The sequence below is a fragment of the Gossypium hirsutum genome, chromosome D12 (genome assembly GCF_007990345.1).
Source record: "Gossypium hirsutum isolate 1008001.06 chromosome D12, Gossypium_hirsutum_v2.1, whole genome shotgun sequence".
NCBI classification, from domain to species: domain Eukaryota; kingdom Viridiplantae; phylum Streptophyta; class Magnoliopsida; order Malvales; family Malvaceae; genus Gossypium; species Gossypium hirsutum.
The window spans coordinates 46,023,289-46,041,237 of record NC_053448.1 but is presented as its reverse complement, the minus strand read 5'-3'; the positions used below and the strand labels follow the sequence as shown (position 1 = coordinate 46,041,237).

The window sequence follows — 17,949 nt, the reverse complement described above, 5'->3', positions numbered from 1 at the left end:
TTGGTGGTAAAAGTACTATGAGAGTCTTTTCGTTAAGAGTTGGATTGTATTTTATCTCCATTATTTAAAAAATAGGTTTGTTAATTTCTGCACATTAGATTAAATTTAGAGTAAACTGATCTATTCTGTTAAATTTTCATCTATTTCTACTATTAAAAACTGGTGTGGTCATGTGACGTGTCATATGTACCATGCTAACGTATAGAAGCCAATTTTTAACAAATAGAATAGATGGAATTTTTAACAAAAAAATTACTTTTTAGTTTAATGTAAATAGCTATTTACTCATTTTTTAGTAAATAATATAAGTTATAGTAGAAGCACCTCCATGACATTTTACCCACCGTAAGTTGATTTAAATTTTTTATAACATTATATTCAGTTTCCACTTTCTTTCTTTCTTTTTTAATAATCTCACCTTTCTAAGGTAAGATTTTAACTCTTTTTGTAGAACCAAAAGTCTAAAATTAAGTAGATAAATTTAAGTAGTTAAATTATTTACTCTAATAATAAATTAAAATTGATCTTTTATTTGGGTATTTGATGAGTGCAGTAGATGAAAATATAAATTAATTAGTCTTTATCTATTAGAGTTGTCTCCATGTGAGAAAAAATAATTTTATTGTGGTGTTCTCTGTCTAATCCAATGATCTATTTCAATTCTACATCAATAGATGCCAAAATTATTGTTTATGCAATGTTATATCAAAATGTTAAATTTTTTACATTTAATACAAAATTTCTAACTTCACTCCTATCTGTAACCGTGTTGGATTGAACAATATTACCAGATGAAAAAACTTGTTGTATTGTAATTTAATTGGCAAAAAGGATTGCTTTCAATGTTGAGTTCAGGAAATGACAGACATGGAGATTATGAGTAAATTATAGTCATCGCGCGACTTTTATCAGTGCGTGGGACACTATCAAGGAATTCACAGCTTCCACGGCATGGGAAAAAAATTATGTAACATATACTTTTTCTTCACTTTTCTGTTCTTTAATAGTTCTTTTCTCATGTTTGAAGGTGATGTATAGGGTAAACCAAAGTACATGAATCCAAAATAGGCCGCTGTCTGAATAATTTAAGCCAAAGTTAAGAATGGAAAAAAGGGAATAGTGATGCATTTAGTTTGCATTCGTTTTGTATATGACAGTGGAAACCACTTGAACATAAATAAAACCTGACGTAACTTCAACTAAAATATTGCAGTCTGAGGTTTAAGAGCTGAATTTGAAAGAGACGAAACAATTAACTATCTATAATCTTAGCAACAAGAACAAGAAATAAGAAACAATTACTGTCGGTTCTAAGCCTGGTCCGGCCTGTCTTAGCCTTCGCCGTTCATTTTCATGGGAAATTAAGATTGGGATCTGTTAAAATAATAATCAAACTTAGAACTGGGGAAAGGACCACAACCAAGGTTCACCCAAATCAGCATTAGCTTAGACGAAGATATGCGCTGATTTTGGTGGAGATCTGTATAAGAAGTACATGTTCCATCTCTTAAATATAATTGTTTCATGATGATGTTATGTCCCACTCAGCAACAAATTTGGTCCCAATACTAACTTCACCGAATACATAACAAGTTGCAATTTCTTCTTCTGGTTCTCGTTTTACCCATAATTCTTCTTCAAATCCTTAAATTGATGAAAATAATACTTAAACACATTTAAATTTGTCTTCTTTATTGTTACAATAACAACAGTAAAACTAAACTAGGGCTCAATTTGAAAATCACAAATCACAAGTTAATTAACTGCATTATAAATAAGTAATGTCCTGCTAAAATCCAATGCATGCATTCTTATGAGACTCACATGAATATAAAGATAGGTTACAGATAAGGTGTAAAACCACAAAAAATTACAATATCATTGTATTTTAATAAGATTTAACATTTAATATAGTCCCAAACCGAATTCAAACTTTCGTTTTATTTTCATTATCGCTTTTTTAATCAATTTTGTAGTTTGTAGTAATTTAAACTACAATTAAGACACTAGATCCAACGGATACAATAAGAGAAAAGGATAAGGCAGAGCAAATAAGAGGTTAAGGTGAGGTAATAGAAGTCGGTTCACCTGTAAAGACTGAGAGTAACGACAAGGATAAGAGGACAAACTGATTGAGAAGACAAGTGCTTAGAGTAATTTCAAGGTGCAAAAAGTCGATTCCTTTTATTCATCGTTTCTCTGGCATTTATATGAGAGGTCCCTTTGCCCGCAAGTATAACAAATCACGATATACATTCAATCTTGTAAAATGCGTAATGGATAATCATTGGCAAATATGATGGGGCTTCATTAGTATGAGGTAGTAAAGTTTAAACAGACTCCTTATTGTGTTGGAATTGTGTTTACATTAGGATAACATTCATCCTTAGGCTCGGGTGAATGGTTCCATTTGAGGTAGAATAATTGGTCATGCTAAAGAAGTCAATGTGAAATCAATGGTGCCTTTTGGGTTGACATGTATCATCGGCTAGGCGGAGGGATATGCGAATACTTAAAGTAAATTTTAAAATTTATCATTATACTTTATTTTTATTTTTTTATTGTACTTTTAAACTAAAGATAAATTTACCCTTATATTTTAAAACTTTTATTTGATTAAATATGTTACTAGAAATTTGTATTTATTAATTTTTTTCTAATCGAGTTTAACTTAAAATATTTCGAGAACAAAATTTAATTGAAAAATATTTTTAATATTTAATAAAGAGTAAATTAATATAATATTTAAAATTACTAAAATAGATGTTGTATACAAAAATAAACATAGAAAGATATATATGTTTTTATTTATCAAGGCTTTCTTTTATTAAATAAAAATTTGAAGTTAAATTATTAATATAATTTTTTTTATATTTGTGATTCAAACTCAAACCATTCATAAATAAAATAAACACCCGATCAGTAGATCGGGTTTATAAATTAACTTATTATTAACTACTAAAATAAAGCAACTGAAAGAATTTTCTTATAAACTTATTTACAAAAAAAAAAAATCAAAGTTGATGGTAAAAACTGGATCACATAAACATAAAAATTAGGATGCGGGAAAATTTGATTAGTTGAAGTTTAACTCTTCTGTTTAATGTATTAGGCCAAAAAAAGTTACTAGAGAAGCAGGGATTGGGTTTGAACTTGAACTTGAACTGATGGAATCATTTACCCAGTTTCGTAGACAGGCACAACACCATTGGAGCCTGAAGGGATCTCATTCAATGGATAATAATGGGCCTTCGGCACATTGGGAAGCAAAGATGCGGATGCCTCACAAAAAGTAATAAATACAAAAATGAATTGCACCAGCCGGGAATCGAACCCGGGTCTGTACCGTGGCAGGGTACTATTCTACCACTAGACCACTGGTGCAAGCCATTCGGCTTTCGTTGTTAGACGTATATAACCATATCAACGAATTAAGAATTTATTTTAAATTCCTGTCTATTTCTTTATGGAACTTGTTAGCATGCAAAGCAAAGACAGAATATCTACAATCATGAATTGATAAACCAAGCTAAGTAGCTAACCAAGTGCTACCTATGTGGTTCCAAAATAGTTTTTTAAGCCACTTGGGCCCATGCGGATTGCTCTGGTAGCCTTATCCTAGATTTAAGTATTCTTTGTTCCAATGCCTAAATTAGAAAACTAGTGAAATAAACATGTACCCAATGACCTCATCTCCTCTGTTGTATTTCTCTCTTCTTTTTTTTCCCCTAAAACATTAAGCTGATAAATGCCTTTGAGTAAGTCATTATTTTTTGGAAATGGGAGCTAATTCCCTATTAGCTAAGCAAACGCAATTGAAGAAAGCTCTAAAAACCCCTCTAATTGAGATGACTCTAATTTATACCTTTACTAGTTCGTTTATCCACCTCCTAATACTAGTCTAGCTTTTGAATACAATGTCGTGCAAAGTAATTTTAGAAACTTATTCCATGTAACTTTACCATATATTCATATACTTAGTGGTCTGGGGGCAGCATTGTACAATTGCAACTCTACAAACTAGGGATGGAGGGCCAAGTGAAAGCGCACTTCCGACAAATGCAAATGGCGATAAAACCCCCTCCCATCCATCGTAACGTTGCTTGTCCCATATGATCTTCTTAATGGAACTAAGAACTGATACTTATAGTAAGAAGGCTTGAGGCATTGCAATAGCAACATGGCAGTAATCTCCTCCATATTGGTGGTACATTACCGTTCTTCACCTTCCACTAGAGCACCATTTGCTTGAAATCTCGAAGAATTAGTGTCCATTTTAAAAGATGAGAAATTAAAAGCAAAAAGATAAAAGAGCAATGTTTTGAAGAAAAACAGTGAATTTTGAAAGAAAAAAAAACAATCAAAGGCAAACAAGTGTCCTAAAGCAATTAAAACAAAGAAACAATTATCATGGCAATAATCATGACATTTTATTCAGTCATTAGAACTCGTAAGAGCTCCACCAGATATTTGACTCAATCCAAATCACTTATAACCTACATTTCATTTAGGGGTAATTGTTATTCCCACACCATCTCATCCCTTGCCAAACCACCCGACACCTACATCTAAGAGGAAAAACTCAATGAAGCTCAACCTTGTAGCCTCATCGGGAAAATAGTCATAACCTTGCCTTGTCAAAGCTCCACGCCACATAAGGTGTGTTGGGAAATGTATTCATATTGTAATAAGCATGTAATTGTTTTTTATGTATTTGAACGATGAATAAATAAATTTCACATTTCACTGTTATATCTTTTGTATTTTTGTCTTTCATATTTAGCTATTTTGCATGCATAGCGAAATTATTACAAATAAATATTAGCTCATTGATTGTCTAAGTTTAAACTGATGATAAGTAGCATTGTAAGAACATTTACATTGCGAGAAAGACAACTTACTTCAGTAGATAATCTATACAAGTCCGTAACCCGTAAAAGATTCAAAGTGAACATTTGATTCAAATACTGAAAAGGATTATTATGTCGTCTACAATTATAATTGAAACCATCTTGGCTATTGAAGCAGTTGACTCTACGGGTAGAGACATAGATATATTCATTGGCAGAATGATATATCGGACTGAACCCACAATTAATTCATTTTGAATTCGTTTGTGAATTAATTCATTTGTGACATTTATGGTGTGATTTTACTTAAATCCTGAATTAGTCACTGACCATACATATGTAACTTATGTGTTTTGATATAATTGGAGGCTTATGCTCTAAAGATGATCGAGCCAATAGCTAGTATATTGGGTACATGACTTGTGTATGGCATGGTTTTATTAGCAATAGTGGAATTCAAAGCTCAATTAAAGAGTTAACAATATCCTATCATTGGCATTGTATGGATTGATAAATATGGAACGTGGTCACGGGTTGCTTGTTCTTAAATGAGCAATTTATTACAGTCCTTTGTTGATAGTGGTCATATTAATCATTAAGAAGATACAATTGTGACAATCAGATAAAATAGGATTGTATTGAGTGAACGAATTTAACTCAAAAAAATCAATGATATCATATCAGTGTAATATACACATGATGAGGTCATTGGACAAAGCAGTTAGATGAATTGCTTTCGTAAAAAGTATACAACAAGGAGGTTTCAATCATGGTACTTCTTATGGACTGACTCCATAATTAAGTAATTGTGAATTATTGGAACGATACTTCTGGACATAATTGCAATTACTAGAGCCTAATTGTATATGTCTGATTCATCCCTCCACTAGCTCAACAAAAGCTCGAACGGGCTACATTTGAATTAGAAGTAAATTTTATGACTTTGGAAATAATTTAATTGAGTCAATTTATTCAATGTGGAATTAAATTAGATAGTCGTAAAGAATTGTTCAACAAGAGAGTTTGATTAAAGAATTTTCATGAAAAATTAATTTGGAAAATTTAAGTGATTTTTGGGAAATTTAATTTTGATTAAGTAAAATTGAATTCATCAAATTAATTAAAATTAATATGATATTCTTGGAAATTAATTTTTAAGTCAAACAATTGGCCCAATGGGTAATTGAACTTGAAAATTGGACCTAAGATCGTAAATTTGATTCGGGAGGTAAAAATCGAGACCAAGATCCAAAAATTGGTCGAACCGGGTTGACGGTCCAACCAGTGGCTGGATTGGACCGGTCGGGCTATCATTGGCCCAGACCGAATCAGCAAAAATCAAACTAGCTCAAGGTGTCGGAAGCTGCGACAGCGGCATTCTGGTGCCCGAAAATTGGTCAGTTGCGGTGGGTCTTCAGTGGTTGAGCAGTAGAAGAATTATACTTCTATTGGGACTCTATTAGAAAATTTGATTTTAGATTAACTATTCCAAAAATAAAATTATTTTAATAGATTTAATATTAAATTAAATTTAATATTAGATTAAATTTAATATTAAAGTGATTAAGTTTAATCATAGTTGAACTATCTAAATTCTCCCTATATAAAGAGAGAGTCTTGGGTCATTATTTAAAACACACTTGAATTCAAGAGAAAATTCTCTGAAAAATTATTATTTTAAAGATATTTTTCTTTTTTACAACTTGACTCATAAGTTTAGAGAAATTATGAAATTAATCCACTGATAATTTTTATGAAAAATTTTCTGATTTGAAGTTAGTCCACACTCGGCAGACGTGAGTTTGAGGATAGCGGAGAAGACTACCCAATTGAAGTGTTCATCCTAAACGAATCGAAAATATACAATTTTATTAAGTGTTGATTACTTTAGATATCACAATTAAATTATTGTTTTGAAAAAAAATATTTAAAACTCTAATTTTTTTCTAAATTTATTTTTTGCTGTATTTTCCAAACTCCAAATAATCTCTAGAAAATATACGGGGAAGAGTTCTTGTCAAGACCTGTCAATCTATAACCCTAGGTTTGACAATCATTTATTTATCTCACATAGTTCCCTCACATCAATTCTAATAATATTCTTAGTTGACATCTATTACTCTACCCTTTACACAAATGGAGTGGAGTACACGATGGATAGGATCCATGCCAAACTAACCCCTCTCCATAAATAGGGTTTTTTACTAAAATATTACAAAAAAAATTAAAATAATATACATAAAAGTTTATTTACCAAAATAATACCAAAAAAAAAAAAGACAGTTGAATGGAGGGTCTGTCACAGGCGGCACCAACATGTTTGTATTTCAGCCTTTTGTTCGTATTTTTTTTCTCGAATTTTATTACTTTAAAAAAATATACTATTTTATAATTTTATTATTTTACATTATTTTAGTAGATTATGTTTGAAATGTATTCATTTAGTGTGTTTTTTTTAAATTTAAAAAAAACCCTTATTTCGGCCCATTGTTCGTATTTTTTTCTCGGATTTTATTACTTTTAAAAAATATACTATTTTCTAATTTTATTATTTTGCATTATTTTAGTACATTATGCTTGAAATGTATTAATTTACTGTGTTTTTCAAATAAATTTAAAAAACCCTTATTTCGGCCATTTATTCGTATTTTTTCCCTGAATTTTATTACTTTATAAAATATTCTATTTTCTAATTTTCTAATTTTATATTATTTTAGTACATTATGTTTGAAATGTATTCATTTAGTGTGTTTTTTAAATAAATTTTTTTAAAAAATCTTATTTCGGTCCTTTATTCGTATTTTTTCCCCAGATTTTATTACTTTAAAAAATATAATATTTTCTAATTTTATTATTTTACATTATTTTAGTATATTATGCTTGAAATGTATTCATTTAGTGTGCTTTTTATTGAAAGTAATAAAATCTGGAGAAAAAAATACGAACAAAGGACCGAAATAAGGGTTTTTAAAAAAAAAATTATTTAAAAAACACACTAAATGAATACATTTCAAAATAATGTACTAAAATAATGTAAAATAATAAAATTATAAAATAGTATATTTTTTAAAGTAATAAAATCTGAGAAAAAAATACTAATAAATGGCCGAAATAAGGTTTTTTTTAAAATTTATTTAAAAAACACACTACATGAATACATTTCAAACATAGGGTAATTTACCAATAAAAGCCCTTTTTTTTCAAAATTTACCGAAATGGGCCAACTATTTAATTATTTACCGGAATGGTCCATTTTCCGCGAAATCGCGTCCACGTCAGCGTGATGTCAGGGTACGCGCTAGGAAATCGCGTCCACGTCAGCGCGATTTGCTGACGTGGACACAAATGGTGCCTACGAGGACGCGATTTGCTGACGTGGCATGAACAGTTTATGTTTTTTAGCTTGAAAAACTTTGAAAGGCCATAACTTTTGGTTCGATTGTCCGATTGAGACGATTTTTTTTATTTCGAATAACTTTTCGAGATCTACGCGCTAGCAAACTGCCGAAGGTGGTTTGCCGCAGTTTTCGTCGAAAAAGATCCTTTTTTGCCCCTAAATTTTGATTTTTTCGGTTTAAAATTGAATTTTGAAACATTCAAATCATTATTTTCCTTATTTATTTGAAGTAAACACCGGATTTTTTTTACAGAATTGTTGTATTACTTTTTCTGATTTGACACGTGTAGGGAGTAGGTCCGATAAATCGTTAGAACTTAATTAATATAGTTAAAGATAATAATAATATTTTTATAATATGTCAATTAATTAGTTTAGTTTAGTTGGTTAAGATGCTTGCTCTTTTCCCTTAGTACCTTAATTCAAATCTTGTTGGTAATAATTTTGAATCTTTTTTGTACTTGTTGCATTTAATTTTTTAATCAATTAACTGGGCCCATTTCGGTAAATTTTAAAAAAATAGGACTTTTTTTGGTATTTTACCCAGTTAATTGATTAAAAAAATAAATGCAACAAATACAAAAAAGATTCAAATAAATGCAACAATTCAAACATAATGTACTAAAATAATGTAAAATAATAAAATTAGAAAATAGTATATTTTTTAAAAGTAATAAAATTCGGGGAAAAAATACGAATAAAGGGCCAAAATAAGAGTTTTTTTTAATTTATTTAAAAAATACAGTAAATTAATATATTTCAAGCATAATGTACTAAAATAATCTAAAATAATAAAATTAGAAAATAGCATTTTTTTTAAAGTAATAAAATTCGGGAAAAAAATACGAACAAAGGGCCAAAATAAAGTTTTTTTTTAATTTAAATAAAAAACACACTAAATGAATACATTTAAAACATAATCTACTAAAATAATGTAAAATTAAAAAATTAGAAAATATTATATTTTTTAAAGTAATAAAATTCGAGAAAAAATACGAACAAATGACTGAAATATGAACATATTGGTGCCGGCTGTGGCAGACCCTTCATTCAACTGTCTTTTTTTTGTATTATTTTGATAAATAAATTTTTTTTGTATATTATTTTAGTATTTTTTTATTTTTATAATATTTGAGTAAAAAAAACCCCATAAATACGGAGGAGAGATAAAATTTAAAGCCTAGACATTGCTGGAACAACTTCCCAACTCACGAACTGCCACCTTTAATGGCTCTCTAACCACTATAAATGTTAGTGATAACAATATCTACCCAACACCCTCTATAAGTATCAAAATCAAATACCACCAACACCAATTAGGTTAGTGCAATTACACATTAGAATTTTGAATTTTTATTTTCAAGCAACCCTTACAATCTATTCAGACTTTGTTATTCATTTAACTTAGATATAAATTTACTAAAAAAGTTTTTTCTTTTTTACTTTTTAAAGTTGACAATATTTTTTATTTTTTATATTTTTATATAAAATTTAGAAAAAAATATATCATTGTTTATAAATAAAATAAATTATATTATTATAGAACTTATATAAACTCGAAAAAATTTCAATCATAATAATATTTAAATCTATAATAAGATGAATTCTAAACATTTAAATTTATCTTTTCAACCAAAAATTCATTTAATTTTTATTTAAAATTTTAATAAAATATTTATTATATAACTTTTTTCGGTCAGCATAATCTAATATTTACAATCAAACTAAAAAAAAATTAAAAGCATAATTTAAACTTAAACTAAAATAAAATATAAAATAATACCCATAAATGAAATTAAAGCAGGAACTGATAAAACTTGGATGAGGCACAAAAATCAGAAAACCGTCAAAATCTAAACCGCTAAAAGCACACAACCCAAGGAACCCCACAGCTCAGAGTTTGGTAATTTAATCCCAATTCCAGATCAGATTCTCTTCATTCAACTTTTTTTCTTTGATCCTTGCCTCTTTGTGATTTATTTCCACTTGAGGAACATCACTGGGTCATTAATTATTTCTCTTCTCTTTTCTTTTTTTATCTAAGGGTCGAGGTTTTTCCCTTGGTGTGTACGTCTGCAGGTTTCATGGTTTATTTTTGTTCTCATTGTCATAAATTTTGTTGACCCCTTTTTGTAAATTTCGTTTTTGTTCAGGGCTTCCTTGACTGGATTCCTTTGCTTTTCTATTATTGCTGTGATCAGCTCTTATATTGGCCTTATAAAATATGTATCTTTTCTTGAATCTTCATTAGATAGTTGTTGTGAAGACAATGGGAAGAAGATCCACGCAAGGAATGGTATAGATAGACAATCGAGTACAATGGGTTTGTCCATGTTCTTTGTAATCTGCATTCTCCACTCCGTGATTGCCATAACGAGTGGATCCTTAATAATGTTCTATCTCCACGAGATCTATATACTCGGCCACGGTGTTGAAACGGCTCAAAAGCTTTTAGGGTCAACCCCACATGATCAATTGTTAATTCAGACATCCAATTCATTTGTTGGGTTGCTTCTCTTTGTAGTTGGGTTCTTGGTGTTCATGGTAGCCTTTATCAAAGACAACCTGTTCCAGAGCTTTTTCGCCAAAGGATGTGTACTCCTTCACTTATCAATGGCTGTGTGGAGGGTTAATTTTGAGAGGAGGTTAGAGGATCTGGCTTGGGATTGGCCGAGACAAGTGATGGGTGATATTCTGCTGGCTCTATCTTGGGTCTTCTTTTTACTCTATACTTGGAAGGAGAAGTATGACTAGCTTGCACTGCCAAGTTCCAATCTCACTCACATTTTGTTCGACAATGTGGAGTTAGTATCTGGATATTCAGCGGAAAAAAGAGAGCTCGGAATCTGTGAATGAAAGGTTACCATGTGCCTAAGTCTAACAAGCTTGATTATTGTCGCAATAAGAAGTAGATTGCTGCCAATCCTTCCATATTAGGGTGGAAAAAACTATGGGCCTTTGATTAAGGCAAATTTTTGACCAACACATTTTGAGAAGCCACTACAACATCCGTTAGCAGTGACCCTAATTTTGAGCTTTATACTATTTGTTTGTTTAACACTCATTGGTGCTGTGAATGTGATCTAGCTTAAGTGTTCATCAAGTTGTTCGAATTACATGCGCATGAGCCAAGAGGTAATATAAGATAATATTGGATTTTTTTTTTTAAGATCTGTTGCATATACAAAAAAGAAAAAAGAAAAGTCAAAAGCTGAAATTAAATTTAGCTAGCTTTTGAAAAATATAGGATTGTTATTAATTTTAAAAAATAGTAACACTTATGTATTGTTATTTCAAGCCTGAGTTAAATTTTTTTAGAAAAAAGCCAATATATAACAATTCTTTTAGTAATTAATACTACTTCAAGGCAGTTTTGTTACCTGAGCATTTGATAAGTGTGGCAACAACGAAACGCGGTGACAGCATCAACATGCGTTTGTGTTGGGGGTTGGTCTGTCAATGGTTGGTACCCAGTACAATTTAAAATTTTTTTTTCGTGTCAGAATCAGATATCAGTATATGAAAAAAATAAAAAAAATATTTTTTAGGTGCTGGCCTGTCAATGGCACCCAGTACAATTTTTTTTAAAAATTTTTTTTTTTCGTGTCAGAATTAGATATCAGTATACGAAAAAAATAAAAAAAAAATTTTGGGACAGGCCGGCACCCAGTACAATTTAAATTTTTTTTTGTGTTAGAATCAGATATCAGTATACGAAAAAAATAAAAAAAATTTATTTCTATACTGATAAAAAAATAAAAAAGAGTGTCAGATAGATGGGATAAAAATTGGATAGAAATAATTTTTTTTTTATTTTTTTCGTATATCTGATTCTGACACGAAAAAAAAAAGAATTTTTTTTTAAATTATACTGGGTGCCGGCCATTGACAGGCCAACACCAAAAAAATATATATTTTTTTCGGATTTCGGCCATTGACAGACCAAAACCCAAAAAATTAAATTTTTAAAAGTCTTGACACAATTATTAGGCAATCATGGGAGCAAAATACGAGTGGATTGCGGCCATTAACATACCACAACCCAATTTTATTGTTCCTTTTAGGTTATTTTGGTGATTGTTTTTAAACTTGAGTTATTTTTGTAAATATAATATTTTTTTGGACTAGTTTGGTAAAATAGCCTTATAATTAAATTTTAAAATTAACATATAATTGTTAAATTAAGTTATTGAATCTAATTAATAATTTTAAAACTTATATTTGCATATATAAATATATTTATACACATGTAATTAAGAGTTATTTATCTGTAATAAAAAAATAAAAAAATTACTATAAATATATATGTCAAAGAATTGCAACAATATATTGAAACACGTTGATAGTGATAAGACAAAAACAGTATGGCCACTTAATTTGAAGACAGTGGATGAATAGAGAAAAAAATGTGAGATTTTAAAATCCATATCCAAATATATGATTTATTGAATATCCAAATAAAATATTAGTAACAGACTCAAAATATTACGATGGCATAGGCATAGATTGATTAGACGAAACCAACCAACCCAATTTGTGATACTAGCAAAATCAAAGTAAACGTATATAATGGATCAAGTTGGATGAAAAGAATTCTGCATGGCGTTAAAGAAGAGGCTGGAAATACTTAAAAGAAAGATAGCTAGATTCCGCATCTTCCATATGCCCCCACATGGTTATCTATCCTATCAAATATCTTGTTCTCGTGAATGCCATTCCATAAGGATGAGCTTAGCTTAAACTCTAATTTGACTTGGAAACCCAATATTACTCCACAAAAGGTCTTTACACTCGGTCATTCACTTTCACTATATAAACGTCAGATATATGTTGTAGGCGCAGGCATAGGAGTACTTTGAAGATAATCATATTGTGGTTAGGCAATTTTTGCAAAGAATGTCACCTATGCACTTCAGACTGATGATACTGAGGAAAATACAAAATATAGGAGCAGTGAACTTCCTTTTTTTCCCTGCTACTAGTAGACTGCTTATGTCATGAACTAACAGGACAATGAACTCGAGTGTTAGTCAACCTGAAATCCATCGGAAACAAGAACCAATACTAAGAAATATTCAGAACACCATCTCGCATCTAAGGATTGCCTATATACTACATCCACATGCAGTACATCCTTTAGATCTCCTAATCAAGTCATTTGGCCAACTATGGATCGGTTAAATATGTATCATTCATTTGTCCTCAGATTATCAGGTTAATTCTCCTCTGCTTTTGCTAATATACCCAAGAAATTAAAAAAAAATTTAACTAAGCTCCAATTGAGTCCATCTAAACTCAAGGGTCTTAGTGAGTAATCATGTCTATTTTCTAGCAATTGCTATTTTCAATAGAAAGATATAATTTTCAGAAAAGAAATCTTATTTTTCATTGATTTGTAAATATATGGAAAAGTAAAAGTCAGTATAGACAGAGATGTTGAATAATTATTAGGAAACCCGAAATCCCAATGTCATGCTCCCTTCAAAAGTGGGAGCCGTAAGGTCAGCCCGTCAGGGGAGGGTAACTAACCATTTCGATGGGAATGGAACTTGGAATGACTATTGGCCCCTTAGTTTTTGAAGGAAATATGGATCCGATCCAGATAGAATGTCCTGCAAGTAAGGCGTGTAGCACTCACAACTCAATACCAGGCTAGGAGCCAGTCTGATGGTGCAACAGTCTCCCATACCGCGAAACAAGTCAGCATCAATAGCCTTTCCTAAATCAACTTGGGTCAACACCATAGGAAGGTAGAGTTTTCAAAATAATATCTGCAAATTTTATGCAATCAAGGACCTTTACGAACTACCAGATATGTCAATTAGATGCCTAACCAAAGTACAGAGACTAATCAAGAAACAACAAGAGCAGATAATTAATGCGGGGGAAAGCCTGTAACAATCGTTTTGCCAGGTCAACTAGATATAAAGGTCAGCTGCTAGCCTCAATTTGACCTTCATGAGTCCTTGTACTTTCCTCATCAAGAGTTTCACTGCCTCCTTTTGTCTGGTCAAGGGCACTGACATCCACATTTCCGTCCAAAATATTCTTAACTAATCCATTATAAACATCATTTGACAAATGGCCTCTGACCTGAAGCAACTGCAACAGCTCTTTAGCTGCTTCTAAGTTATCCTCTCCTTCCAAGAATTTGAGACAAGCAGCCAAAGTACAGAGGTTAGGTTTCCATCCCGAACTGCTAGACAAGATTGCAGCCTTCATGGTTTCCACTGCCTTTGACATCTGCCCATCCATTTGATATCCAGTAGCCAAACTATTCAAAATAAATGCATCAGGCTCTTTAATCACACCTCTTTCTATCAGACTGACTGTATATGCTTCAGCCTTTTTGATAAAACCCCTTCTACAATAGGCACTGATCATCACATTTGGAATCCGAGCATCATAATATGAGTATCCAGACTCCCACTCTGCCAAAATCCTCTCAGCACCATCCAAATCATCCAACTTTACCAATGAGCTTATCATACATAAATAGCCAGAGTTAAAGAATTTCCCCAAGTTCCCATACAACCTCCATATACGATATACATCGTCTTTTCTCCCTAGATTAGTATACAGTGTGAGGAATATTTCATAAGCATGCTTTCTTGATGCCTGAGTAACTAGTTGCTCTGCTCTACTCAACATTTCTAAAGCCTTTTCAGTTAACCTGGCTTTCAAGTATGCACTTGCAGCAGCAACATAAGCATGCCAATCCACAGAGACTTCAACATCATTTTCAATTGTGGTCAGGAATTTCTCCATCCCCTCAATATCAGAAGAGGATGCATAGGCATTCAGCCGAATATTGTTGGTGAAAGCATCATGCTTGATTCCCTTTTCTTTCATCTCTTGCATTAGGACATCCAACTTGTCATGTTTTCCTAGGCGACTGTAGAGATTTAACATCACATTATAGGAGACTGCATTACTAAGATGCCCCGATTCCCTCATAATTTGCAAAGTGGCCTCTGCTTTTTCTAAACATTTGTGGTGCGCATAGCAATTTAAAAGGGCGCCATATACCTGGAAAGTTCTCATAGTGTCAGGAAGACTATCAAAGTATTTCTCAGCTTGTTCAATGCCGTGAACTTTCGAGATCAAATCCAGCCTCACAGCCATGTCGCCAACTGAAATACCATACCTCATTTCTTCGCTCATAAACTCGGATACCTGCCAAAATATTACTTTTGAATATCCAGGGGTGACATGAATATGGGGCAATCTTAGAATACTCGGCAAAAATTTTAAGAAGAAAAAAAGGTTTCCTATTGCTTCATGTTACATAGGAGTGTACCTCGAGTGCTTGCTTGAAGCGTCCGAAACTGCGGAGATGTCTGATTATAGTTTGGAGCATGGATTGCTTGATGGCTTTGCCCTCTTCGAGCCATTGGTTGAGGACAGGGACGATGGAGGCTTTGGGATGTCCGGATCGAGAGACGCGGATGGGCAGAGTGTCTGGTGGCTTTGAAGGGGAGGCGTTGGGGCTAAGGGTGTTAGTGGAGTAGGCGACAACTCTCAGAATCCTAGAAATGCAAGAATAGGTCCATGGAGTTGATCCAATAACAAGCTTCATCGCTACGCTGAAAGAAGGATCGGTCTGAAAACTTGGAGAGAAGGCTGTTTCAATGAGAATAGGGTTTAGGGGAAAACCGATAGTTAAAATTAGGGTTTAGGAGAGATGATTCACAGAGTGTATCATATTGGTCTGGCGGGCCTCACTCTGCCCTCTAGTTGGCTCTGCTTATGTTTTTTTCTTTAGATATGCTGGGTACAATTGAAATTGGGATAATGTAATTTTTGACCGGAAAAAAGAAAGATAATGTAACTTTTGGCCTCTAAATTTGATGGGTAGGTCCACTTTGACCCTTAAATTTGACAACTAGGTTCACTTTGGTACCTATATTTTTTATGGTTTATTTTGAGCTTGACTCAGAGTTGTGTAACCCAAATCTCATCACTTGTTAGAGAAATAAAATAAAGAGGCAAAATAGAGGGATTTGTGGAGGCGAAGGACCAAGGGCCGAAAAGGACTATAACAGTATCATGCCACACAAGTTGAATACGTATAGGACTATACTTCTTTTATTAGAAATTGAGTATAACAGGGTTGTTTAACCCTTAAAATATGTGTAGTCGATCTCCTCTTGTATTGTGGTTTTTTCAGTATTAGTGAATTTTTCCTACTCTGCTCGTGGTTTTTCTCGAAAAGAGTTTTCCACGTAAAATTTGTATGTTCTTATTTTTCTTTCTTATTGCTATGCGATAATTCCTAGTACCATTATCGACATATAGCATAACATTGATAATTAGGTCCATTTTGATCATTAAACTTGAAAAATCTAAAAGTTTGATGATATGACACTCTGAATTTGAAAAATAAAAGTTCTTAGATGATGATACGGTACAATATCAAAATATTTTTCTTATATTTTTATGAATTTTTATTTATTTATTGTTAGTCCAACAATCGAACTGGTTGAATCGAGAACCAATGGACTAACTTGTTCAACCATTGATTCGATTATTAAAACACTGAATATAACATTTTGAGATTATATCACACTGTCATCTAAAAATTTGTTATTTTTCAAGTGATGTTGTAGGACAATCTCAAAGTGTTACATCATCAAACTTTAAAAATTTTCAAGTTCAAGAATCGAAGCGAACGTAGTTGTCAAGTTCAAAATGAACAAAAGAAAAGTACAAGTATCAAAATGAATCTAGTTGTCAAGTGAGGGACAATGTGCATCTACTTATTAAGTTCAATGGACAAAGGTTATATTATCCTTTTTTGTCACCGTGACTAACAGAGTAGACTTACTATTTTCAATGTCAACCTATTTATCAAGTTTTATCGTATTGAAATTTAATTTTATTTTTATTTTTATTTTTAAAGATGGTAAAACAAGGAGAAGACAATAGAGACCAAAATTATGGTAAGCGGATGGTGGCAGAGAGAAGAACAGGGAAAGACGGTGGCAGTAAAGTAAGAATGTACCAGATAACGTTTGGATTTACTGGAAGAGTGGACTTTGCAACATAAGAAGAAGTCAAGCATGTGGGTTGGGCCGTCAAGAGCTAAATTACCCAAAGGGGAAAATAAAATTATTGCTCGGCTTGGCTGAATATAGATCTACAAAAAGGGAATAAGCAAGCGAGCCTATTATTGAAAAATAAAGTACAACTGGGCCAAATACTGTGGATCGGGTTGCTCAATCGATTCACATGTTGTTTCATTATTTAACATTTCCTTCAACTTCATCGTTTATATTTAGTATGGAAAAAATTTCTAAAAATATCATGGATTTATATTATTATTTTGAAATTAAAAAATATATAAATTTACACATGGATAAATTTCATTTTGAACCTAAAATAGTTTTTGTAATTATATATATTAATATATTTTTATTAATGCTTACCACATGTCATGATTTGAGGTTGTTATGTGTCATGTTATTGATTGTTAGTGCCACATCATCATATCCTAGCGACGTTATAAGAAATGTACTAAGATGTGTGATGGATTTTAAATTTAGACATCAATTAATTAGGCACCAACTAAAGCCTTGTTTAATAACCTATTGAAAAAATTAAATAAGTTGAAAATATTAATTTTCAGTTTATTTAATTTTTTAAGCAGGTTTGATTATTTAAATTAAAAAATAAATAGAATTTTCTAATGAAAAAGGGTTA

General features: G+C 31.6%; 2 protein-coding genes and 1 non-coding gene across 3 annotated transcripts; 1 reads left to right on the top strand and 2 right to left on the bottom strand.

Annotated features, from left to right (window-relative positions):
- Positions 1 to 3,313: 3,313 nt before the first annotated feature.
- TRNAG-GCC (transfer RNA glycine (anticodon GCC)) lies at positions 3,314 to 3,384 on the bottom strand. The gene has a single exon. It is a non-coding gene; the product is annotated as a tRNA-Gly (tRNA).
- A 7,042-nt stretch (positions 3,385 to 10,426) lies between these two features.
- On the top strand, positions 10,427 to 11,193 carry LOC107946165 (uncharacterized). The gene has a single exon (XM_016880384.2). It carries the CDS (start codon positions 10,567 to 10,569, stop codon positions 10,999 to 11,001), a length of 435 nt encoding a protein of 144 aa, XP_016735873.1. The 5' UTR covers positions 10,427 to 10,566; the 3' UTR covers positions 11,002 to 11,193.
- A 2,415-nt stretch (positions 11,194 to 13,608) lies between these two features.
- On the bottom strand, positions 13,609 to 16,005 carry LOC107946164 (pentatricopeptide repeat-containing protein At2g20710, mitochondrial). The gene is made up of 2 exons (XM_016880383.2): positions 15,548 to 16,005; positions 13,609 to 15,423 (listed from the first exon to the last, which is right to left on the bottom strand). The coding sequence occupies exons 1-2, from the start codon at positions 15,824 to 15,826 to the stop codon at positions 14,179 to 14,181; spliced, it is 1,524 nt and encodes a 507-aa protein (XP_016735872.1). The 5' UTR covers positions 15,827 to 16,005; the 3' UTR covers positions 13,609 to 14,178.
- Positions 16,006 to 17,949: the final 1,944 nt, after the last annotated feature.